Below are 24839 nucleotides of genomic sequence, written 5' to 3' on the forward strand. Positions count from 1 at the left end.
CCGAAGATGCTTTATGGAACAGGGCGTTGAATACTCTGACCCACTGTCTTTTTCCATCTCGTCCTGCTTGAAAATAAAATACAATTTTTCCACTGGACATGAATTGCTTTTTTCAGAACTCAGACTTGGATTGATGTGGAAGAGAAATGTCTTACCACTTACAGAGTCAGCAGAGGAGACTAAATGAGTTTAGAACCTGTTCTAAATGGTTCTGCCAGCAGCCTGGTAAAGCTGTGCCCACTACCTGTGAAGGCTGCTGCCCTTTTCAGGTGAGGCTGGCAAAGTTTCAGCTGTTTAAACATGAGGGCACAATTTCATTCCATGCCTGGTTGGCCCTGCCAGTTTAAGGAGTCTGTCCCCTCTGAACGCCCTACAGGATCTAAAGAAGTAATCCCCTAAACTGAAAAAAGCGACTGTATCTGGTCTGTAGATGCGAACTTAGGTGCTCAGAACTTTTAACTGGTCTGAGCACGTGTACACAGAAAGGGTGTGCGTAGATTTTCTTTTGTGAAGCAATGTTTGGAGTTTCAGAATTTACTGCTTCATTCTCTGCTGTTTGTCACCGATTGTTTTCAGTAACTGACTGTGTTAATACTCCTGATCCTTGTGGGACACAGTTCAGTGGGTTATAGAAACACAGTTAAATACATCAGTAAGGGCTTTAGGAAGGGGTTAATGTAATTTAACAGTCTTTCCCTTGAGCAAAGACTCAGTCATTGCTTGATACTGTTGCTGTGTCTTGGCACTGCTAGCAGGGCTGTATTATCTTACCAGTACAGAAAGGAGAGGAGCAGCACTGTATCAGTTCTTCTGCGGTTAAGATTACTGCAATGTGTCAGCTGTTTGTCTTGCTACCAGTCAAGCAACTATTAGCCTATTTCAGTTCTTGTGTGAAGGGCTGAAAGCTCAAGTTCTAAATCTGACCCAGCTTTCCGTGTTCTGGCCTCTGTGATAGGGAAACCTGTTCCCCGCGTTGCAGTATTCTGGGGCTCTTAGTTGCATTCTAGGCTCTTGTGCTTGCACTGCCCTAAGCTCCCGCATTTTCAGTCTTTATCATTATTATCCTTTTTCTAAGATAGCTGCTATTAAGCCGTTGCTTACAAATCACAGGACAGAGTAAATATTGTTTTCTAGGTTGTCTTTGGAGACTTGAACTTGAAGCAAAACCATATGAGGAGACCAAAGATCAAAAAACCACTGAAGGCAACAGAATAAATCCAGTCTCAAGCAGACAGCTGGATGAGTGTCAAACAAAGGAAGGAACAGCTGGATCAAGTAAAGCACAAGGAAAATTAGTTCCATCCCTAGGGGGAGGGAGGAAGATTGTTTCGTGAGCCCAGAGCTGTACGGGACCAGCTTCACCCGATAAAACTTTAACATCAAAGTCAGGGGCAGATCAGAAGGTCCCAGAGGGAGGGGAAAGAGGAGAGTGGGTGTCTGTAGTGATTGTGCAGAAAGTGTTAGGGAAAGGAAGGAGGTGGAGTGTGAATGTAGGGGGAGAGCAGAGTGGGGAGGTGGGGAATTGGAAGTTGTAGGTGGAGTAATTCTGCAGAATATGAGCTGCTGTCTGCAGCTTTCTGGGTGTAAATTGATGAGGTCATAGTGTTTTCCAGTTACAAAAAAAATACTAAAAAAAGTCTTCGCCTTGTTTTTCAAGAGAGACGAAAACACGGAGAAGCTGAAGAAATGAAGCAACTAGCAAAACTCCTTCTGTGGCAGATTTTGCTTCAGCAAAGTAAGCTCCTAGCTGATCGGTGTGGTACTTTTTTTTATTTCAACTGCAGAGGTTAGCTAGAAGATTTTGAACTGTTATCTTTATAAGATTTTGTGCAGATTCTGAAGTTAGCTGTGTTTTTGTTTGTGAGGGGCGGGAATCATGGATTTCTTACGCTTTTTGGAGAGGAAGGAGGAGAGACTGGAGAAATGTTTGAGGTTGTTTAAGCGGTACTCCATTCAGCATGTTTGTTAAATCTGTTTTTTCCTGTCAGTTACCTTGATCAGCAAATTCAAAAACAGTAAGCTTGAATGTAAGTACAGTAAAGCTTGCATAGTTAGATTTACATAATCTGAGGTTATTTTATACTTTTGAAGAGGCAGGAACAGCTGTGTGTGTGTGTGTGTGTGTGTTCAGGGTGGAGGAAAAAATTAAAGTGCTGTTATTGTTTATTTTTTCCTGTCAGTGTAAAGACAGAGACATAGGAAATCACTTTTGGGTAAGGTGCAAGAAAGTGATGAGGACGAGTCTGATGAGCTTATGATAACAGAATGGGTTGTACCTTTTCCTTAATCACAGAGTTTTCTGTAAGAGCTGAAAGCAATTCAGGGTCCTGAGAGCCTTGCCCCAAGCTAAACAAACCCCAGTAAGGCTTGGATGGCTGGAGAAGATTCGAGGATTAATTGCAAAAATCCCAGCAAATCCACTTTTGCAACACTTTGGGCTCTAAGGAAGGCACCTGTGAGCAAAGGACCAATTACAGCTCTAAGAACAGTGGGGAGAGACTGCATTCAGGGTGCTGACAGCGGGAGGTGAGGAGCACAGACTTTTTGGGGACTGATGACCCCTCTGCTCTTCACAGCCCTGGTAATGAAAGGCTGTACCTGAGCCTCCACAACTCCTCAGTATGTAGATGGGGCAAGCTGAAGGGTTCTTAGTTTGCTCCCTAATTAATCTAATTCCCATGTCACTACATCACCCCTCGTTTTGCAATGCCTGGAGGCAAGGTTTAGGAATTGGCAACGTGGGATCAGTCATAGGGACGGAAGGGTTACAGTGGCTCAGAAAGCAGTGTGTGGGGTGGGTTAAGCCTGGAGAAGGAGGAGAGGCCACAAACTGTATTTCAGAAGCCCCAACCAGTCCAGCTAGTCCTCGGTGTGGTTTAGTGTGTTGGCAGAGCTTGGGGAGCACCCAGGGCAGGAATAGCAGGTTGGGTTGCTGTAGGGCAGCGCTGGAGCCGTGCAGAGGCACCAGTATCCCACCTGAGGATGGATGACCTCTGACGGAATTTTTCAGGTGTATTTTTGAGACAGAACTGTCCGTATGCCAGGCAGCCCTGATGTTTGAGTTCTGCTATCCCCACACCAGTCAGGTTATAACATAATGAGTGAAGACTGGAAGGGAAGAAGGGAGGGAATCGGTGCTGTTCCATGCTTATTGAGATGATCTCTTCTGGAGAGGAACCACACCCTCAAGTGTTAATGTCTTGCAGGGAGGAACAGCGCTGTGTTTGGAATGGCTCTACAAACTGTTCTGTGGGCCTGGAGCCAACACGAATCACACAAAGCAGAGAAGGGTTCCTAAAGCTGAGCTGGTATCGGAACTGTCTGCGAGAAAGTTAGGGCAGATCTATGAGGGATCCTGATTGTGCAGTGGCCAAGGTGGCGATTGCGTTCTTGTACCGACAGAAGAATTTTTTTCTTTCTGCCAAGGCAGCACATTCTTGCTTTTTGCCGATTGATGGGCATGTTCCTACCTGCAGTGAGGTGTTGGAATTGTTGGGACTAGATGAGTAGTTAAGGCTTCTCCAGGCCTGACATCCTTTTTGAAAGCAGGAGACTCTGCTGTTGAGAAAATTGTCCCAGGAAGCCTTTAAAAATAAACAAACATAGAAATTTGGATAAAAGCCTACTTCAAAGCCTGGCTTGACAATCAGTTGGCTTTGTAAGGGAGGCTTTGTTTTACTGGAAAGCTTAGTCCTGCGGTCCTGGGCCCGCCAGCACAGGTGGTGAATGGGAGATGTCTAGGTGGAACTGTATTGCTCACCACCTCCCTCCTTCGCCTCTTCAGGATGGGCCCACGTGTTACTTCTGGTTTCTGGTCAGCGGGTTTTAAAAAAAATGCCTACCAGAAGAGAGCTGAGCTCATCTGTGTAGCTGTCACCTTGGTGTTACCTCTTCGACGCTGGGTCAGCTCCCTAAAGAGTCCGGATGGAGCCAGTGCCATTCCCCAGAAGCGTTTGGAAACAGCTTGGTAGCACAGGCTGCTGTTAGTGCAGTAACTGTGTAACAGGTCTACAGAGACCGTTAAATCCCCTGCATGGACAGTGGGATTTGTGGGAGAAATAAGGAATCTGACACACACAGATTTCATGAAGACCGTGTCCTTTCTCTAGGACTAGACCATCCTGCTGTGCCCCAAATGTAAAGGTGGTGTCGCTTCCTTTTTCAAAAGAAAGAAGAAGCTGAGACAGAGCAGGAGATACTGGAGAAGGTGTGCAAAGGAGTAATGAGCTAAGCTTGCTTAGGCAAGCGGGGTGTCAGCCTCACAGGCTGTTGTTTCAACCCACACACCTGGTGGGTTATGACACTCATTTCTCCGGTGACTTGTTTGTTATCTTTCCTGCCCGCTGCTACAATCTGGACTTTGGTGATGCTTATTGCCTCGTGAGGCACTGTTCCAGGCAGCTCATCCTCGCTCTGCTGACATCAGTGGCAAGGCTCTTGCTGAGTTCAGCAGAAACACTGCAGGTAGAGCTGGTGTTGTCATGTCCCATGGAGCGTATATGCCACTTGGCACTCAGGTTACCACTTAACGGTGTTTGCAGTTTCCTTTTCTGCTCTGTATTTCATTCCTCCAGTATGAGCGAGGAACTTAGTGGTTTCGTTAGCATATGCATCTACCTGTGAAGCAGACCCTCTGCCAGCAGCTGTCTCCAAGAGGAAAAAAGTCGTGGTATTGTTCAGGCAAGACTCAAGGGACAAGCTTTCTGTCTGAACTACTCCAGGGACACTGCCTAGAGAGGTCTGAGTGTGTAAGATGTCCTTCAGAGCCTGAGGCTTTTACTTCTAGTTTGCCTACAGTCCTGTGGCTTAATTCTTCACTTGAAAAGTGGATGGGATTCAAGAAGTGAGAGCTGGCTCCGCTTTTTACAAGGGATTAGGAAGCGCTTTTGCAGGCTGCTTTCCTCTTCCTATAATGTGAGACCAGCAGAATTCCTCTGGGATCCTGCAGAGAAGCATGCTGAGTCTGCACAGAACGTGTCAAGGAACAGCATATAGATGTCTTTTTGTTGGTTTTGTGTGGGTTCATCACACAGAGAGGACAAAGTGATCATCTGTGACGTGGAATTTGAAATTTTAAAAGGAAAGCTACAGTGGGTTCTGCAATGACAAGTACTAAGGTATTTGGTGCTTTTGAAGCTCCAGGTCCTGGAGCCCTGTGATGCTGTAAGTCTGAGCTTTCACTGGGTGCATAAATGCTTATTAATTTTTACAGCTGCAGGTCTGGGAAGTGTGACTCACCAAAATAACTGCTTCCCGTTTACCCCAGTCCTGTACTTCAAAGCTGTCAACTTTGCTGGGTTATGGGTATCTCTCTCTCTTTGTTCAGTAGCTACCGTATTACACAAACAGTAACTTTAAAAGGCATGGCTGGGGGACATGCCTTGTTTGCTGTTCTTGTCTCACATAGCAGAGGGAGGAGATTGAAAAGAGAAAAAGGCTTATTCCTTCTTTAACTACTGCATTGTGTTCAGGTTATTGAAAGTCCGTTGGTTTAAATTCCATTTTCTCCAGGCATACAAGAGATCAGAGACATTCCAGATTCCTTAGATTTCTAAGTGATCTCATTTACAGCTATGTCAAATAAGTTTGAGTCTTGCCCATGACCTGATGTACGTGCACAGATTTCCGGCATTGCTGGGGAATCAGAACAGTCAGTTCTTGCTTCTTTGTCTTGTGGAGTTCCTGTGTCTCTGGTAAAGACTTGTCTTTTCTTTCCCTCCTAGAACTTTGCTTACTGGCTGCTACGCCACTGTCTTTTGGATATTTGCACCTACCACCTTGAGACTGTGAATGATACCCTAGGGCAGGCTTCAGACCCAAAGCCTCTGCCCAGAATCTGTGTGTGTGGATTTAAGTGTGCACAGACATGCCATGAAAAACCCTTTCTCTTCCATGTCTGGTCTCTGTGCTGAACTCCAACACAACACTTAGCTGTGCCTTCATCTTGGATGGGTTTTGTTCTAGTGCATAATGTCACTGTCACCCTTGGATGTTCAGCTTTGCGTGGCAATACTTGGCAAGTCAAACCAGCAGTATAGTGAAATGCAGGCAAGGCAGCACCAGAGTTTTCCCTTTTCCCAACAGGAAGCAACATCTCCTGGTCACAGAGGGGCACACCTAGACAGACCCTGGAGTGTAACTGTTGAGTAAGCGAGAGTGCTCCTGCCCTGCTTCTTACGGAGCTGCTAGCTGAAGCTTTAACAGTGGAGGGAAAAAGAAGCTGTCAAAACCTACAAGACATAAGCTTTTCTTATCTAAAAAGCTGTTACATTATGGACAACGTTACCACTTGTTTTACAGAGAGTTGTGTTTGGAAGCGTGCTGGAGAAGTGCGAGTGCCTGACAGCTCCAGCAGGCTAGCCTGGGAAAAGGCCCCCATGGGTGGGATGGAGAGACAGGACCTGGGTGGTCCTCACCATGCCAGTAGGGCCCCTAAAAGATACAAACCCAGGGGTTAGTGCTGCTCTTAGTTTAGGGCTGCAGCAGGCTGCTGAGCAGAGGATATTGGAAGGCTTAGGTGGATCTTTTGTCAGTTGTTAGGTTTATGATGCTGCATTAGGGCTCAATGGTTTTCACATTAACTTGCAAGAGGAAAGGAGCAAAGTAAATGCATTCCTCGCCCTGAGCCAGGAGAGGATGTTTCTGTAGCACCAAATCAATTGGTTAATAAGCGGTAACGCACGACTCTGGAAGCACTGGCTGTGCAGCCAGCCAGCTCGTAGCTACCACTCCCTCGCATGAAAGGCACTGTTCCTGTTGGGATATTGCGTGGTTCCTTTGCCACAGGGCAAATGCCACCAGTTCAGACACACGGGCATTGCCTTGTCACCCTGATACAAGTGGATGCTGTTGTGTTGAGAGCTGCTTGTCCTGTAGCAAGTGAGAGCAATTGCTCCTGGAGAAGGCTGATTTGGTGCTGTAAAATAGCTTTGCGTAATTCCTTTGTTGTTCTAAGCCAAATCTAAGTCCTGGCTTCCAGAGAAACAGGCTGGCAGCTTATATTTTCTGCAACCTATTAGGAGAGATCATCAAATGATGGAATTATGTCTTGTGTATGTTTCTTTCTTATATCCAGAGCAGTACAGATTTTGCCCAAGATTTTTTTTTTTCTTTGTGATGCTGAGATTATAAATGTATAAAAAATAACTTATATTTGGAGTGTCTTTGAACTGGCAGTTCAAGAGCCAGTGCTGCTCATTTTTGTTCTCTGGTGTCACTGCCCTGTGTTTCGTGATAGGAAAAGGAAAGGAAACTGAGTTTATTCTCAACCCATGCACTGGATGTGTGGTTAAAATAGCCCCAGCCTGGAGTTAATTTATTCTCTTTTGAAATGCATAAATTCCAGCACTGAAAAAAAAAATTAAAAAATACAGCCTTTGTCTGGAGGACGTTGTGCTTACGACATTAGCGGGACAAAACATCCAGTGATCTTGCTGGATCCCACTTGAGCTTGACTGGTTAGAGAGATGAATGATGTTGTTGTGTTGGGAATCTGAATCGTGCTCTCGAAGCATGATGCCAGGAGACCTCCTAGACCCCTCCTACACAAAAAGCAGGAGGGACTGGACCAGAGAAATGCAGAAACAAAGGCATTAGTTCATTTCTTGCAAAGTTCTTCCTGCATAGATCTGAAGATCTGAGCCATGTGAGTTGGAGGGGGTTGCCGTTGTAGCCAGAGCATTACAGTGTTCACTGGGCAGACCAGGAATCTGAGCAGGAGAGACTCATGCTCCCAAGCCAAGATGTGTTTGCCCAGCAGAGCGCTGACAATAGTGCGTGTCAGGAGTGTGGAGTGAAACAGCCAGGTCACACCACTCCTCATTTGACAGGTAGACTCAGCATACTGCAGAATTCCAGAATTCCCAGTTTTATAGGAGTTTGGTTTGGAGTCTTGGAGATGAAAGTTATCTTTTGACCCTCAGTCTAGTGCATCAGCAGTGTGGATCTGCTTCCCTCTACCTGGGCAACTCTAACCCCAGGCAAATGAGCTGATGTCAGCTCTGTCTCCAAGTCCATTCAGGATAGGTGCCTTAGCAGAGAAAGTTGACTGAGATGTGGGTGTCTGCTGCGAAAGAGGTGGAAATGAAACTCACATTCATTTCACAACGGTTAAACAACACAAAAAGGAACGTGGTTTTAACTGGTCACATCTGGGTAGTAGCCCTCCACTCTGCTCTGGTGAGACCTCACCTGCAGTACTGTGTCCAGCTCTGGAGTCCTCAGCACAGGGAAGACACGGACCTGTTGGAGGGGGTCCAGAGGAGGCCACAGAAATGATCCGAGGGCCGGAGCCCCTCTCCTATGAGGACAGGCTGAGAGCTGGGGTTCTTCAGCCTGGAGAAGAGCGGGCTCTGGGGAGACCTTATCACAGCCTTTCCGTACTTAAAGGGGGTTTATAAGAAAGATGGGGACAGACTTTAGGGCCTGTTGTGACAGGATAAGGGGTAATGGTTTTCAACTACAGTAAGATAGATTCAGACTAGATATAAGGAAGAATTTTTTTTTCCGATGAGGGTGGTGAAACACTGGCACAGGTTGCCCAGAGAGGTGGTGGATGCCCCATCCCTGGGAACGTTCAAGGCCAGGCTGGACGGGGCTCTGAGCAGCCTGATCTAGTTGAAGATGTCGCTGCTTGTTGCAGGAGGCGTAGACCAGAGGGTCTTTCAAGGTCTTTTCCAACTCAAACTCTATGATTCTATGAACTGTTCTTGCCATACTGTTTCTGCTGATGCCTTGGTTTTTTTGCAGGACTAATATCAGATCCTAAGATAATACCAGTGCCTCCCCCCTGCCTGCTTCTGCCTCCTTGGGTTCTTGAGTTTGTCTTACACAACATTTGTTTAAGGGTTTCCTCTTGGGTAAAAAAGGCCTTTCACACAGTTTTGGTGGGTGCTGTGTGGACAGATACCTTTGGTGTGATGTTTGAATAGCATGGTGGAAGAAACTGGGTGGCTATAGATGGTGTGAAATAGAGACATGGGCTGTATGAAATTCAGTTGCAGACTAAGCGTATCCCACATTGCTCTTAAGCTTAAGTTTGTTGTGTCGGGCACTGCCTTTTGCTGTTAAGTGTACAGACCAATCAAGGTCTGAGCCTCTGGCCTTAACCACAATACATGTGTTAAGTAAGTGTATTAACAGAGAAAGGAGGAATAGATGGAATAATAACAGATGGCTGCTGACTATGACTGTATTTGTAGTTTTTTTCTTTCTTTTGTTGTCAGTAACATCCTTTTTTTTCTTTTTCTGCTTTGACAGGTTCTGTTTATTTATATTCAGGTGAGTGACGTCTTTGTAATCTGCCTGTTTTTGTGATCATGAGAAGAAATGAGAGGGACCCTGATTCCACGCCATGCAGTGGGGATTTCATTGCTAACTTCCATAGGCATGAACCGTGCATCCCTCGAACCAGTGTCTATCTAAATGTTGATTAAACTGGGGGTTAGGATTAGGAAGGGTAGGTAGGGCAGGTCACATTTACAATCCTGATAACAGACATCGTAGACATTGCTTTCAGGGAATGAAATCAGTGTTTTTAAGTGGCTTTCTATTGATAATTTCTCTACGAGAAAGCTTTCTGTTTGTCCTGAAGATTACTTTCTTTTGGGTGGAAGGTGTGCAGAGATTCTAGAACAGGTCTGAGTACTACCCTGGTGTCTTTTTCACATCCCATTAATCTGGTAACTCTGTTTTTGTTCTTTGCTCCTGGCTTGCAGTCCCAGCTGATGCCTCAAACCCAGACAGTGTTGTAGTGTCAGTGTTAAACATCAGTGCTACGTTAGGGTCACAGGCTGTTCTGCCCTGCAAGAGTTACCGCATGGTGTGGACCCAGGATCGCCTGAATGACCGCCAGCGTGTAGTCCACTGGGATGTGTACAGCAACTATTATGGAGATAACAAGATGGAGAGGCTCTGTGACATGTACTCAGCTGGAGATCAGCGTGTATACAGCTCCTACAACCAAGGGAGGATATTCATGCCCCAGAATGCGTTTACAGATGGCAACTTCTCCTTGGTGATCAAAGGTACTAAACAGCATCTTTTCTCCCTATGCTGTCCGCAGAACAGAGGGTTCGTGACTAAACTGGCTTTCTGTTTTTCAGTAAAAATGGCTATTTTACGGAGCGTTTTCTATAAATAAATACATATATATCAGTTTAATGAGTTTCTCTGAAGCACTGGCAATAGTGTTTTATTTCCCTTCAAAACAGTCCCATTTTAAAAGAGAAGCGGTAACAACTCATTGCCTTGGGCTTCTTGTGGACCTTTGACTGTATTTCAGTTCCTGAACTCTAAACCCAAGATTGCCATCCTTCCTGTGCCCACTCTTGGCTAAACTTAAATCAGCTTTCTTTTTCCGTCTGTTAATACAAATACATTCCACACAAGAGCAAATAGACTGAACAAATTGTTACATGAGGTGAGATGATTTTTCTCTGTTTAGCCCACCTTGGTGATATGGATGGGTTAGAACTAAGTTATAGAAAGGCCCTTTTGCATCTGTACAAGCATTTGGGAAGCTGTATAAAAGACAAGAGTAGTTATTGCCTGAATATAAAACATTCAACTTCCTTTCTCTTCCCTGTTGTACTAGATGTTGCAGAGAGTGATGAAGGCACATATTCTTGTAATCTTCACCATCACTACTGCCACTTGTATGAAACTGTGAAAATCCAACTAGCTATCACCAAGAAAGGTAGGTGTGGTGGACAGCTTGGGTTCCTTTCCTTTCTGCCAGGACTTTGTTGAATTCACAGTGGGGCTTGTGAGCTGATCACGGTAGGCCTTGCGTGCTGCTAGTGTCAGAGAAGAGCAGTGTGGATGCAGCGTTTTGCCTGTGCTGTCTCAATTCCACGTTCAGGGCACAGATCCTGTAGGCGGCTTGGAAAGCATCAGGAGAGAGTGGTGCTCACTGTGCTGTTTGCTGTCAGATTCCCTGAGTTTCAGAAATTGTATTCCATGTTAAGTTAAATGTTTGCTCTGGGCAGCCCAGTTAGCTAACTATCCTGTTAGTGCTCCAGCTGTAGAACATCCCTAGTAGCATTCCATCATCAGTCAGGTTACCTGCAAAGATCTGCCCTGTACATCGGTTGGTGAGCTTACCTGCGAAAGCCTGTAGTTTAAAAGCCTCCTCAAGTTACTACACCTTAACTCCAGCTCTGAAAGCAAGGTTCTGAGGGCTGTTGGCAACTGCAGCATGTGCCACCCATGGCACACATCCATTGCTACCGTTCATTTAAACTGACCTTTGTATAATGCACAAGTGAAGGTACTGGGGCTGATAGTGCTGGGAAGTTGTTGAAGGGCCAGTGGGGTGGTAGAGAAGAGCATCTCCTGCTGCTGTTCTCATAGCTTGTATGCAATAAACACCCAGGCAGGCCTGTGAACCCCCATCTGCTCATCTGTGTTTTGGTTCTTCTGTTCATCCTTTTCAAGAACAAAATACAAAACAGTGCTGCTTGAACTCCTCCAGTAATTAGGGCATTTGTGGGTAGAAAAGTATTTCCTGCCTGGAGAATTGGGATACAGCATATTGAAGATGAAATCTGTTATTCTCGTTCCATTCTTAGTCTGTAGAAAGAGTATACTTCCTGCTTTCTGAAGCAAGAGATTAACTCTCAGTTATAAGGGGAAGAAAGTGGTCTTGCTTAATGCGCTGACCTGGGATGTAGAAGATAAAGCTGCGTTTCTTTATTAACTGCTGAACTAAGTGTAAGCAGGACACGCTGCCCCTGTGACACTTCAATATCTTTGGAGGGGATGTGTTATAGGATTGCAGGATCTGAGAGCAATCTTAGGTGTGCCTGGGCATCCTTAAGAATAGGACAAGTGTGTAAAGGTGCACATACCAGGGTTGCACAACTTGTGTTGTTTCCACAGCTGAGGATGCAAACGAGTACTGGGATGGGGAGAAGCCTGTGATTGTTGCCCTAGAAGGCAGCACAGTGATGCTCCCCTGTGTGAACCGTAACCACATCTGGACTGAACGGCACAGTGAGGAGGAACAACAAGTGGTCCACTGGGACAGGCAGCCCCCAGGCGTTCCTCATGACCGGGCCGACCGCCTCATTGATCTGTACGCCTCTGGTGAGCGCCGTTCTTATGGACCTCTCTTCATTCGTCAGAAGATGAACATCACTGACACAGCCTTTGCCCTGGGTGACTTTTCCCTGCGGATTTCAGAGCTGGAAAGTGCAGATGAAGGCACTTACTCCTGCCACCTGCACCATCACTACTGTGGCCTGCATGAGCGCAGGATCTACCAAGTCTTTGTGACAGAGCCGGTGAGAGAGAAGAAGGTGGTGAACCTCACAACTCACAACATTGCCCCAGCCATAGGTAAGTGGCCTCTGGAAGTGGCTCTCCTGACTGAGGAAGAGATAAGTATCTACAGCTGCACCTTTGAGCTCTAAAGAGCTCAGTAAGTCATGGGACAGGAATATGACATGTTACTCCCCGTCATCACCTCAGGAGGCCTTCGTTCCAAGTGCCAAAATGTCCTTGCCTTTCCTCTCCCTCCGCAGTGCTCTGCGGGGATCACGCAGTGCCCTGAGGAGGCAGCGTGGTCAAGGCAGAGTTGTGCCCTGCAGGAGTCCCATGGACACCACTGGAGCGAGAGGTGCCATTTGGAGCAGCACTGAGGTCTCCTCTATGTTCTCACATTTGAGCCAGGGGCTATTCCTGCCCTTCGGGTTAGAAGACTAGATCAGGTCTTGCCTCCCTTGCTGCTAGTACATGGCTGTAGCATATGGGCTTGTTTCTGAGCTGTTTCCATTGCACATTACACTGGTGTACCTGGAGCTGCGTCCCTAGCAATAGGAGTGAGGATCCTGCAGAGCTGCCTTAATGCTCTGCTGCACGAAAAGTGGAAGCATCCCACTCATCAGGGTTAATTACCCTGCTTGCAGGGCTGTAGTGATGACGTGTCCAGCTTGTGTTTTCTGTGCTCCAGGGCAATTCTGCAGCCTGCTCTGCTCTGCAATGCTGACATGCCCTAAGGCAAACAAGCTGTTTTTCTAACAGGCTCCCTTTCCTCTTTGCTTTTATGGAACAGGAGAAGGTGTGGGGCTGGGGTCGATTCTGCTCTGCCTTTGCTGTTAAGATGTGCCACTGTTCTCAGCGGTAGATTGTTAAGTGTTTCTCTCCCTTTTGCAGGGAGGTTTAGGCTGTGCAAGATGCCAGACTGCGCGGAATCAAGCACTAGGAATTTTCCTCCACCCTTCAGCTTTTCTTTTTTTCTCTTAAACCAATTTTCACATTTTCCACCGCAGTGAGCTATCGTCTGACAGCCTGTCCAAACTCAGAACCATCAGGCTTAGTTCAGGCAGAAAAATAAAATAAAAATCCCAAGTTTGATATTTTTTTAATTTTTGGGGGGTTAGTTCTGTGTCAACATTCTGAAATACTCATTGTGGCTTGATATTTATTGGCTGCTTAATACAGAATTTTGACGTGCTTCATACATTTTTAAATAGGTCTATTCTTCCCTAGCAATTCGCTTTTTCAAGTCACAGAAACCTAAACCTTTCCCCTGGGACTAAGGTTGGTGTCCAGAAGACGGAGGCAGTACTGAAGAGCGGTGGCTGTTGGGGCTGAGCCGCCGTGGAGGCCAGGACACACAAAGACCAGTCTCCCTGCCTGCAGCCCTTTTGCTGCCCTTGAGCCCTATCCAGCTCACATGGTGCAGAGTTTTCAGAGCTTTGTGCATTTTCAGAGTTGCCCACCCAGGAATTTCTTCCTCTTTTTCCTACCTGTTGTCCCGCTTGTCACTGAATAGTTACCTACCTGCTCAGAAGTTGGGCAGAACCTACAAATTAATTTAACCCGCCAGGGCTGTCTTAGCTCGGCAGTAGTGCCCTCAGTGCTGGAGGAACTTCCCTTCCTGAGAAAAGTCATTTCCACTGTCAAAAAGAACAGCCTTGGAAGAGCTTTGTCCCTTATGGGCAGTGAACGCTCAGCTGGTCCAAAAGCACCATGCACAAAAATGTGCTGAGTCGATGGGAATGTGATAGAAACGGAGACATCTGGAGGGGCTTTTTCAAACCCACCCCTGCTGAGGATCCTGCTGGGATGCAGGCACCCTAGCTGTGTATAGCAGGAGAGGCAGAGATGCTGCCCCATTCCGTGAAAAACTGTGTAGAACTCATTCTGAAGATATAACAGAAAAATAAAACGTCAGGAGATAATAAAAGCAAAACAATCAGCTTTTTCAGCAAGCAGCTATAGTTTCTGGCAGAGCTCCAAGGCCCGGAGCCATTTCCAGACAGGAAATTTCATCCTGTTTTGAATATAAGCATAAGCTCAATTCCGCTCTCGGTCTCAGCAGTATAAATACAGCGTATGTCTAATAATTCAGTGCATTTTTACTGCGTGCTTGCTTTGGAGCAAGTGATTGAAGAATGGCATCTTGTGCTTATTGCTAAACTATTCTCAGTCCTTTGCTAGCCTTGAAAAGAAAACGGGCCGTGGTAGCCAGCATTTGGGAGCTTTCCTGGTGGAGAGCTCTCCCTTTTTCCCAGCAGAAGAATCTGACCCGTGACACTTCAGTGAAGGAATGTAAAGGCGCCGCTGTTCTTTTTTTTTTTTTCCCCTCCCACCATTAGAGCTTGTTTCCCAGTAGTTAAACCAGATCACGTGAGTGAACTGGAGGCAGATGGGCATGCTGTGTCGAGATGTACCGAAAGCTCAGATCTTGGTGGCAGAATAAAACCTTCGTCACCTCAGCTTAAATCCTGACACAACGCTAGGATGAGGAGAAGGGTCTGTGTTACCTTGGTGTGATACTGTGCTAGGCGCTGACAGTTCATCTGCTGGGTGCACTGAGTCAACTGTTACTCTGCGCCTGTTTCCCCAGTTACAAGATGGGATCTATTCCACTGCCTGCCTGGGGATGCACTTCGAAGTCCAGCAGTAATGCTTTGTCAAAAGATTAATACGACAAGTATCTTTAGTATTACTTGATTAAGCCACGAGGCCCAAAGTTAGTGAGTTTGTTGTTACAGTGACCTCTCCAATGTTGACTAAAGTTTAACTCGGCTCCTGCCCTATCTTGCAGTATTGTGGGAAAGCAAAAAGCCAGGAATAGAATGCATTTATGTTTGCTGACTTCTAGCTCAACAGCTGGTCCAGCGGCTACCATCTCATTACGGCAGCTGCTGAAGAAGCCTTTCACCATCCAGAGATCCGTTAAAGTAGAACCGTCACGTATACTGTTTGCAGCTTTGCAAGTGGTTTTTTTGGTTTGGTATTTTTTAGCTTAGCAGTGGTGAAAAACACATGCTGGGTTTCAGCACTACAGCCAGCAAGCACAGGGCATCTAGCAAGGCCAGTGGGAAGCGGAATGTTGCTGGAGTGGCAGGCTGGGCTACCAGAACAGAGCCTGTGCTAAAAACCTCTCCATTTTCTAGGACTGTTGTTAGCATTAGCAAATGATCATCCCTGGTTTTGAAGTGCTTATTTCAATTCACTATCGTTTTGCTTGACTTTATTCTTGGCGGGTTGGTGTTTTTAAATGCTGGAAACAAACTGCCTGTCAAACTGGAACCAGTCACTACGCCAGCGGTTCCAAAAATGTCAGCATTTCTCACATTAGAATGTATCTGTTCAATGGCACTGTGGCTTTTGGGGTATTTCCCCCCTTATTCCCTCTGGCTAATTTACGGGGTTAAACTCCCAAGAGAATGGTGGGTCTTGCTGGGTGCTCTGTGGATGTTCCCTGGCAGGGGGAGGGGGTGTCCCTTTCAGTCTGTTTTGAAGAAAAAAGCCTCTCCCAGCACAGTGTGTTTTATGGGTTTGCTGTCTGTGCCTGGGCAGGGTTTGGCCATTCCACTGACTATTGCAAGCAGAGAAGTCGCTTCCTCTCTATATGTGTAAAACATTGACCTATTTATTTGAGATCTACAGAAACGTTCCACGTAAAAGTTTTGAGTTACCCTTCCCTGTGCTATGGAACTGAAATGCTGCTGCACCCACAAATGGAATGGAATGGAATCTTGGCTTTTCTTTGTGGGTTTTTATTTTATTTATTTTATCGATTTTTATTTTATTTCAAAGGAAACTCATTCTTTGGCATTGAAAGTTCCTCCCACTCTGTAAATTATAACCCTTGGCAGGGAGGGGCTGCTTCATACTTCAGCTGTCTGGAGCCAAAGCACCGTGGTGTGTGTGTTGTAAGGGCTCCAGAGGAGGGCTGTGTTACCCTGCAGAAAGACCTGGGGCTCTCTAGCGTGGCTTCTTCTGGCCTTGCCCTCTGCAGTAAATGAGAACGCACTGATAGCCGGGCAGCAGGAAAGGGCTGTGCAGCAGTCACTGTTAATAATTCATGCTCCTGGGAAGTGTAATGGTCTTGTTAAGACTGCAGGCATCTTCCATCTGACAAAGGTGCAGTATGTTGTAAATTGGGCAGCTGTTTGCCCTTTACTTCCTGCAGTTCAGAGGAGTTTCTCACTGAACATGCTTTGCTTTGGATGCCAATTACAATTATCACCCTGTTTTCCTTTGCTATCAGATCCAAATGTTGTCAGGGGCCACAACGTAATAAATGTCATCATCCCTGAGAGTCGGATGCACTTCTTCCAGCAGCTGGGCTACATCCTGGCCACTCTGCTGCTCTTCATTGTCCTCCTCATCATTGTTATCCTCGTCACCCGCAAGCGTCGGCAGAGAGGTAAGTGCTGGACAAGACCAGCCCTGTGGTGCTTATATCTCATGACAGCAGAGATGTAGATATAGAAATAGATACTATATCTGTGTATAGAAATAGATACTGCAGTGCACAATGCTGAAGGCAGCTATCCTCTTCAGGAAAACCAGCAAACAGTGGGGAGTCTTTGCAGGTGCTGATGCCAAGGGAGATTCAATAGTGTGGTGTAAAAATTTCCAGGCCATGATTTGCTGAGTTGCTGTGCTGTAAGGGAGAAGAAAATCAGAACTGTTGGATAGTTGCTCTTTACAAGTGGCATTTATTTAGAGCAGAAGGCCCTCATGCATCCCTTAGGAACTAAGATGTCTAAACTCCTTGCTGGACTCCCTGCGCTGAGTGACTCTCCATGTATTATTAGGTAAATGGACACTGAGATCTTTTGGTGACTTCCACACAAATAGTTCTGGATGCCACACCAAAAGCGAATACCAGGGAATGTCTGCCTTCTGGTGTGTTTTTGCAGGACCACATTCATCCTTATTTGTGTGTCAGGGGATCAGCAATAACACAAAATGTTATTAAGTGGAGTTACTCTGCAGTCACAGAGGGGACAGACAGAAAATCATCACTTCTTGCAGGGTGGGGTGAGGCAGGAGTGTAGTTAGGTACCAGGCACGTGGGCGGCTGATGAAAACCAGTATCTGTAGCATGTGATGGATGCAGGCCTAAGCAACGAGTTGGGGATGGGCCAGTGCAGCACCAGAACATGAGAGATGACAGGCGTGGTTGATATTTTTGTAATAAATGGGAGGTGGAAAGAAATTAAATACAGCGATGGCTACGGTTTCTCCTGGCTGGTCATGCATAGATCTGGGAAGACCACTAGAAAGCTGGTGAGTAAAGGAGAGGGAAGCTCCCTGTGGCAGTGGAACACACCTGAGTTGTTGTGTGTTGGAGGGCTTGTGAAGGTGAACATCGTAAGGGTCACAAATAAAGAGCAGTGTGATTAAGTACCAGGTGTTACTGTTATCACTGTTCCCTGGGGAGGGTGGGTTGGACTGGATGTGACTGCTTATTCTGTTTCTTCTCCCTGTTTAGGTTATGAATACAATGTGAAGAAATACGGAGAGTAAGTATAATTCCAGTGTCTATTATCTAGGATGAGAATGCATAAAAGTGATTTTATAGGCCTCAACCCTCAGCTGTCATTAAGAGCCTAGAACAGCTGAGGATCTGGTTAGTACGAGTACAGACATGTACAGCATAGGCTGCTTGATAGAGTTTATTCATTGCTTTCCACCAATTATTTTGCAGTTTTACGCTCTAGTCATTATTAGTGTAATTTTTCCAGGAATACACACTTGCATAATGATTGCATATCGGGGAGCAACTTCCATGCTGCTGAAGTACCGAAGGAGGGAACGGTTTGTAGGGCTGATTTGGCAATTGCATTTCCTCTTGTGATACTTTGGGAACTGATTCACGGATGATGTTTCTGTGAGATGTCATTAGGAGTTAGTAGTAAAGGGGTAAAGACCTAACATAAACCCTACTGTGAGATGGGGCCAAGGTTGTGTAGCTGGGTTCCTTTATCTGTTATTATATATTATTAAACTGGAAGAGATGGGGAAGTTCCAGTGCAGGTTGGCTCCCCATTGTTCGAAGGTCTGGACAAACACAAGGGGACAAAAGAGCCAGCTAGCCAGAGATCTCAAGGTATTAATAGAAAAGCTAATCAGAGAGAGGACAACCAGAATCACTAGTAAGCAGTAAGACCTTCTGAAATCTGTTTGATATCTTAGGGGCAAAGACAGGAAAAGTACCCATGTACAGTGGCTGCCAGTGCTCTTACCTAACTGGCATGCTTTCTCCAGGGAAGCCTTGTAGAAACTGGAAAAAAAATCTCTAAGGGTTGATGTGAAAATCACCAGTATTTAATAGAGAATGAAATCTATGGATTTTTTCAACTTTTCTCCAGTTACGTGGCAAATAAAGACTGTAAATTAAATTCTGTAAAGTAGCATTAGAAAAGCAATTGTGAAAAAGGGTGAAAAGAACCAGTTACTAAAAGATGTGACAATACCATTTTTTGCTGTTATTCTTTTTTCAGGAAGGATGTAAATCTTAAAGAATTTACAGTCGACACAACAGATCTGACTCAGTACAAAAGTGAAGACATCAGGCTGGGTATGCATCAGCTAGCAACCCTTCTCCAAACCAGGTCAAAACCCGTCGTAACCGAGGATTTTCTAATGGCGTTTAGATGCCATTTTGAAGTGACTTAACCTCCTGATTTTAAATGGCAGCTTTGAGAATCTCATCAACCTATAAGTCAGTGCAAGCAGGGACACTGCAGCTGGAGAGGGCAGGCCTGACTTTTGAGTTTAACCAGAAGCTGATGGGTGAGGCTGGTCAGTAACGAGGCACAGCTTCTTTTGTTTCACCTGCACTTTTTGGGGTTGTCTGACATGCACCTGAAAGCCAAATTTGAGTGAGTGCAAAACATTGTAGAATGAGATTAAGACAGTGTCTAGGGAAGAGGATTCCTCAAACTGAAGCAGTTTGTGTAGGGAAGAGGATCAGCAAGGCAGGTCTCTAGAATCTCCTGTCCAAGAAACTAAAGGCATTTGTCAATGTGAATATCATCATTCTACAGTAAATAAAAAATAGCTCAAAGCGAGTGCTCTGGAGAAAAAAAATTAGATCAACAGTCTTCAGTACTAGCTACTGACCTCATCATCACTCTTGAAAGTGGGGATGAACTGTAGCTGACTGCAGTGGGGATAAAGAGATGTCATGGGTTAGGTTAGCCTTCTGCTGAAGCCAGTTTGGTTTAAATTTGTACAATTTCATCCTCCCTGGATGTCAAATCACTTCGTGACCAGTTGGGCCTTCTCTGAAGATCTGTGGTAGCGATTAGGACAAATAAACTTGGGGAATGTGGTAGGAAGAAAATTTGCAACAAAGGTCTTAGAATACAAAAGATAGAAAATACAACCCCCCCTGGAACTCATGGTAACATGAAACATAATGAAAAGTGGAGAAGGAAGCTAATCTCACTGGTGATCTGTGAAAGTGTTTTTGCTGGAATATGTAGGACTGACTTGGGGGACTCACAGCGCTCCTGAAGATAGATGCTGCTTCTTATTAGGGCTTGAAGGTGCAGCCTTAAATTTATTGTGTCAGCAATTGATCAGGGGTGTCTTCTTGTTTGGACTTGGAGTGGATTGTCTGTAAAGCAGAGTTGATCCTCTTGTCAGCACTGCCCTGATTCCTAAAGAGTTGCCATGATGCAGTTTGTACCTGCTGCAATTTGCCCTATGTCAGTGAGCATGTTGATAAACCAGGGAACAACCGAGGCTGTCCCTCTGTTTTCCCCTCTGCCCACCCCCAGTAAAGGTACAACCTTTAAGGCTGATGAACTTTAGGTCCCAAGCTGCAGCATTGCCCCAGTAAAGGGCCCCAGTAAACAAGAGGCGGATACAAAATCTGAAGTAAAGACAAAGGAATTGCAGAGGGTGGGTTGTAAACCGGGACAGCAGCAAGTACAAATTCTCTGTGTGCCTCAGGAGAGCTCCCCTGTGAGCAAATTCTTGGAATAACTGCATCAGTCACCTTCAGGTGAGCTTCACATAGATAATCCAGAACTTTCTGTTACATGCTGGAAGAATCTGTGGTGCCTGTGAGAAGCAGGAGGCTGAAGTATGCAGAACTGGTTAGTGCCAGGGGCAAAAGTGAAGTCATAGCAGCTTTCCTTTTCCTGCTGAGCGGCTGAGTAACAACGTGAGTTGCTCCTAGAGATCTGGAGATGCCAGGCCTAGAGTACTTCAGGGAAGGACCGATCACGTCCGCCTTGCCTGTAAAGCTTTGCTGTCTTTTCATGTTCTAATGCCTGTCTGAATTACACTCCTCCCTTCCACAGATTACAAAAACAACATCCTGAAGGAGAAGGCTGAGCAAGCCAGAAGCTTCCCAGCAAAGAACATTGATTTAGACAAAGGTAATAATGACTTGCTTCACCCTAATTGGTAGGAGCCTTCTGATGGGTTGAAGGAGGGAGGAGGGAAGAGCACAGTTTAGCAGTGAGCTGACCAAGCCACAGCCAAATGAGGAATGATAAACATCATGACAAATGACTGCAGGAATGAGAAGCTAGCTCCCTTCCTATCCTTTCATCATGGAGCCACAAGATGCAAGTAGTGATTAGGCTTTTAAAAACTTTTGGCATGGCACAAATAGAATTCTTCTTTATTGGAAAAGAATGCCTCGCAGGGCTGGGATAGTGCATTCTGTGCTGTAACCTCAAAGGGAGATGTATCTCAAAAATGTCCTGGCATGGTGTTTGAGAAGAAAACACTGTGCAGAAGAGAGTGTTTTGAGTTGAATTAATTTATAGGTAACGGGTAGTCACTTACTTCATCCAAGAAAAGCAAGCAACTCTCCCTCCCTAGTGGCTGAATCTCCTTTCTATTACCCAGTATTAATCCAGAGTATTATGCCTCAGTTTGTAGAGTCACACTTATGTCAAGCAGTGTTTGTGAGAAGTTGTTAGGTTCCATGACTCCTTTCATACGAATTTACAGTATAATAAATGTGACTGAAATGACATCAAGAAGGGACTGGTCTGGAGAGTCTGTGAGTTGCCTTAAACCTGCTGTTCTTGATGGAGTTCTCATGATATTTTTGCCTACGTTCTGCAGAGATGATCTGTGCAATAATTTATACACAGTACCTCTCACTGTGGGCTTTATAGGGGGGATGTTTGGGACATGGTTGATAGCAAATGCTTGTCACTGTGTAGCTAAGTCCATATTACAATGCGCTGCTTTGGATGGTTTGAAATCTTTCTTCAGGTACTGACCTCCATTTCAATTTGCTTGCAGATTTCAGGAAGGAATATTGTAAATGAAGACATTCCCAAGCTGCTGGCTGGACCAGAAGCGTCAATCAAAGATAAATAAATGGAAGAGAGATGCCTTTTCTTAATATCGTGTCCCTCCAGTTACCATAGATTTTTTTTCCACATAGACTTTCTCCCCACTAAGCACAAGGGTATTGGCAAATGCTTCTTGAACGAGTTAGTCTGTCTTGTGCACACTTATGATGGGTTTGGGTTGCCTTTTCTTCTTCTGTTCTCCTCATCCTCCATTTTTCTTCTCTTTCTTGGTATTATTGTTGGGTTTATGCATCAATGATTTTTATGAGCTGAATCAGCAGACCTTTTGCTTTGATGTTACTGCTTTAAATAAACCAACTTGCATCACTAATCTTGAGCCATCGTTATATCAGGCATTTTTCCATATAGTGTATTCATCAGAAAAACAACAGTAAAGCCTGATTGTGATGTCTCATAGGCTGGCATAGATCAGTGTCACATAGCACTTTACGTATTCCAGGTGAAGTACAAAGAGTACGCCCCTTCACAAATGACAATGTAAATACCTCATTTGGTGAATCGGGAAATGTCAATATCCTCATTTTACAGGGGAAAGGGAGGCATCCAAATGACCAAGGGTAGGGTTGGGATCAGCTCCAAAGAGCTCTGGAAGCCTAACTCTGTGTTTCTCATTCTAAGCTTGTTTGTTGATCTGTTTGTGTTTCAGTGCAGACCAAATCAAATTTGGCATGAGCAGACACTTTCAGCTGAAGCTGATGGAGTTACAGTGCTCTCATACCAGTCTCAGTTAGATCAGAACCAGAATTATTATGGAGAGGGCTAAACTCCTGTGTGGAATCTGGAAGGTGATTCTCCTGCAGTCCTTGGGTGGATCCAGGTCACACAGAGCTTGTGTGCACTTCAGAACCAAGGTATGATTACAGCACAGGTAGACAGATTGTTGAAAGGAGTAGCTTCTCATGAGCAGACCATGAGGACCGAGAGTAAGAACACGCTCCACTAAATGGCCTGTTAGGAATTTTCATGGGCCAGGGTCTCAGAAGGGGAGTTTAGGAGGGAGATGAGTCCATTCTTGTGGATTTTTTTTTGCAGGAGCTCAGGGATACCTGAGATAATGGGGCTTTGGGCTGAAGGAACGTTCTACATATTAATAGTATGTCAGGTGGGGATGTCAAAAAATTGGAAGTCAGTAACTCAGTGTTGTAATCCAAGCAAGTTAAAGAATCAGGAAAGCTGGAGAATGTCAACAGTTCCACACAGCCTCTCTGACTGCTCAGGATATTCTGTGGCACCATTCCCAAACCAAGTACACCCATTGTCTTTGGGGCACAGAAGCAAAGGTCTTTCCTGCTGTTGTGATTGTGATGGCAGTGGCTTGTGTTCCTGTGTAAGGGTGGAGATGGCCAAGGGTTCCCAGCCTCCTCTTTGGTGGTCTGAAGAGGATGGCAGAGGGAGGGATTGCACGTGGGCTTGGTGACTGGGTGGAACTGGGTTAGGGTCTCCAGGATGCTGTGGGTGGTGGAAGTGTGAAGAGGACCTTGTGTGGAACTACCGTGAGGGTGATGGTGTGGTTTCAGTCTTGAAGTAGTGCTCTGCTTGCAACTGGTATCTCAGTGTGGATTTCTTTCTGGGGATGGAGAATTCTGAGGTCTTTGCAGGTGCTGAAGTAGCTGTGGTCCAAGGAAAGCATCTCAGTCTACCAGCTGAACAGTTGGGAATGTGACCTGCTGCCTGGTATGGTACGTGCCTTGGCTGTTGTTTTAGCCACCCTTGCTATTTCTCTCACATCACTGCCGTCTAACAGAGGCACGAGTCTGGTCAAACTGGAAAGAGTGGTTGTCACAGCTGGGTGAAGCTGCCCGCTGCAGGAACACATGTACTGTGAGGGTGTGGTGCTGTTTTGAGAGCTCCCCATAATGTAGGAACCAATGTCAAGTCCCATAGCCAACCCTTCCCACCCCTGCCAACGTGGGTGTCTCGTCTGACTGACGCCAATGTTCTTGGACACCTCAATCCCATTTCAGACCCCCTGTCCCTCCTCCCGCCGCCACCACTGATGGCTGCTGGTGTGTGAGGGGGCTCAGTAAGGCTCGGAGCAGCTTGGAGGCACACTGTGCTGGGGGTGATGGCTGCCAAGTTGTAGCTACTTACATAGGAGCGGAGCTCAGCTCCGTAGCTCTGCCAGAAGCGTGGTGGGTGAGACCTCCTGCGTACCAGAAGGAACTGTGTTGGCTCTTCAGAAGCTAGGACGTCAGTACTTCGATGCATAGTTTTTATAGGAATGGTAAACGGACCATTTTATAGGTCAAGTTTTATAGGTATTAATACTTCTCTCTGTTACTGAGGACTGGGTTAAAGAATAAATATTTTGGGGACCCTTATTTTTAATGCCTTCAAATATTACAAGTATTAAAAGAATGTAACAGTAGAGGTGGAGGCGAGCCTTCATAAGCTACAGCTGGGCAGATCCTTATTTTTTAGTTTGCTTAGCCCTTCCACTGCTCTCTGGACAGTTTCTGTGATTCGTGGTTAATGGCCTTTATTTTCACTTAAGAGTCACCCCTACAAAAGCACTCGGCCTGGGCAGACCCGTGACGGGCGGAAAGGAGGGTCTGGGGCTGGGCTGGGGGCTCTCTTTGCTTGCCCTTCCCCCAGAGCAGGCTGCCTTTGGCTGGACCTGATTGAAATCCAAGCCGCATTCCTGCAGGTGCATAAGGCTGCGCTGGTTATTCCATCAGGGTGGCACAGTCTCAAGCAATTGTCATTAACGTCTTTCTCCCTCCCTTTCATGTCTGTGAGTCAAAGGTTGGAGATCTTTACTTGCCAGTTCGAATTGCTCCGCACAGCTCATACAGACACCAGCTCAAAGTGGGGTTACTCATAAACTCCAGAGGCATTTAAATATTTTATTTGACTTCTAGGCTGCAAAATAGCTTAAGGGGAAAAAAAATTAATATGTTCTTTGAAACAAGGACTAGGAAGAACTTTACAAGTTCCTCATTTTTGCTTTGATCACTAGTTTGAATTTGGGTAATGGTCAGACACGCCAGGATAAGCCTAGGCTGATCAAGATAGGAGCCCAAGTTGAGATTCTGGCCCTTTTTTTTTTTTTTCAGGAGTGGCATACATTGTGTGATGGGACTGATGATCAGAACAGTGGTTTTCAAAAGCAGCATGCCACATCCAGTATGTAATTTAGTATGTTAAAATTCTGGTTGAAAGAGATCCAGGCAAGACTGCTGGGTAATCAGTTGTGTTGCAAACTGTTGGGAAAAAAAGAGAGAAAGAAAACTGAATGCT

The 24839-nt window shown here is 45.6% G+C and overlaps 1 protein-coding gene across 1 annotated transcript; it reads left to right on the plus strand.

Moving 5' to 3' along the window:
* The first annotated feature begins 1444 nt into the window (after positions 1–1444).
* On the plus strand, positions 1445–21909 carry MXRA8 (matrix remodeling associated 8). Its single transcript, XM_056333184.1, has 10 exons — positions 1445–1735; positions 9259–9279; positions 9717–10025; positions 10595–10696; positions 11881–12339; positions 16508–16666; positions 17741–17771; positions 18753–18829; positions 20565–20642; positions 21526–21909. Exons 1-10 carry the CDS (start codon positions 1687–1689, stop codon positions 21549–21551), a joined length of 1311 nt encoding a protein of 436 aa, XP_056189159.1. The 5' UTR covers positions 1445–1686; the 3' UTR covers positions 21552–21909.
* The last annotated feature ends 2930 nt before the right edge of the window (positions 21910–24839 follow it).

This window comes from Falco biarmicus, chromosome 3, assembly GCF_023638135.1.
Source record: "Falco biarmicus isolate bFalBia1 chromosome 3, bFalBia1.pri, whole genome shotgun sequence".
NCBI lineage: Eukaryota > Metazoa > Chordata > Aves > Falconiformes > Falconidae > Falco > Falco biarmicus.

Bases quoted from the DNA above. Each gene is read 5' to 3' on its own strand.
- MXRA8 (XM_056333184.1), top strand. From the start codon at position 1,687: ATGAAGCAACTAGCAAAACTCCTTCTGTGGCAGATTTTGCTTCAGCAA. The intron at 9,280-9,716 runs GTGAGTGACGTC...CCTGGCTTGCAG, and splicing joins TTCTGTTTATTTATATTCAG to TCCCAGCTGATGCCTCAAAC. The intron at 18,830-20,564 runs GTATGCATCAGC...TCCCTTCCACAG, and splicing joins AAGTGAAGACATCAGGCTGG to ATTACAAAAACAACATCCTG.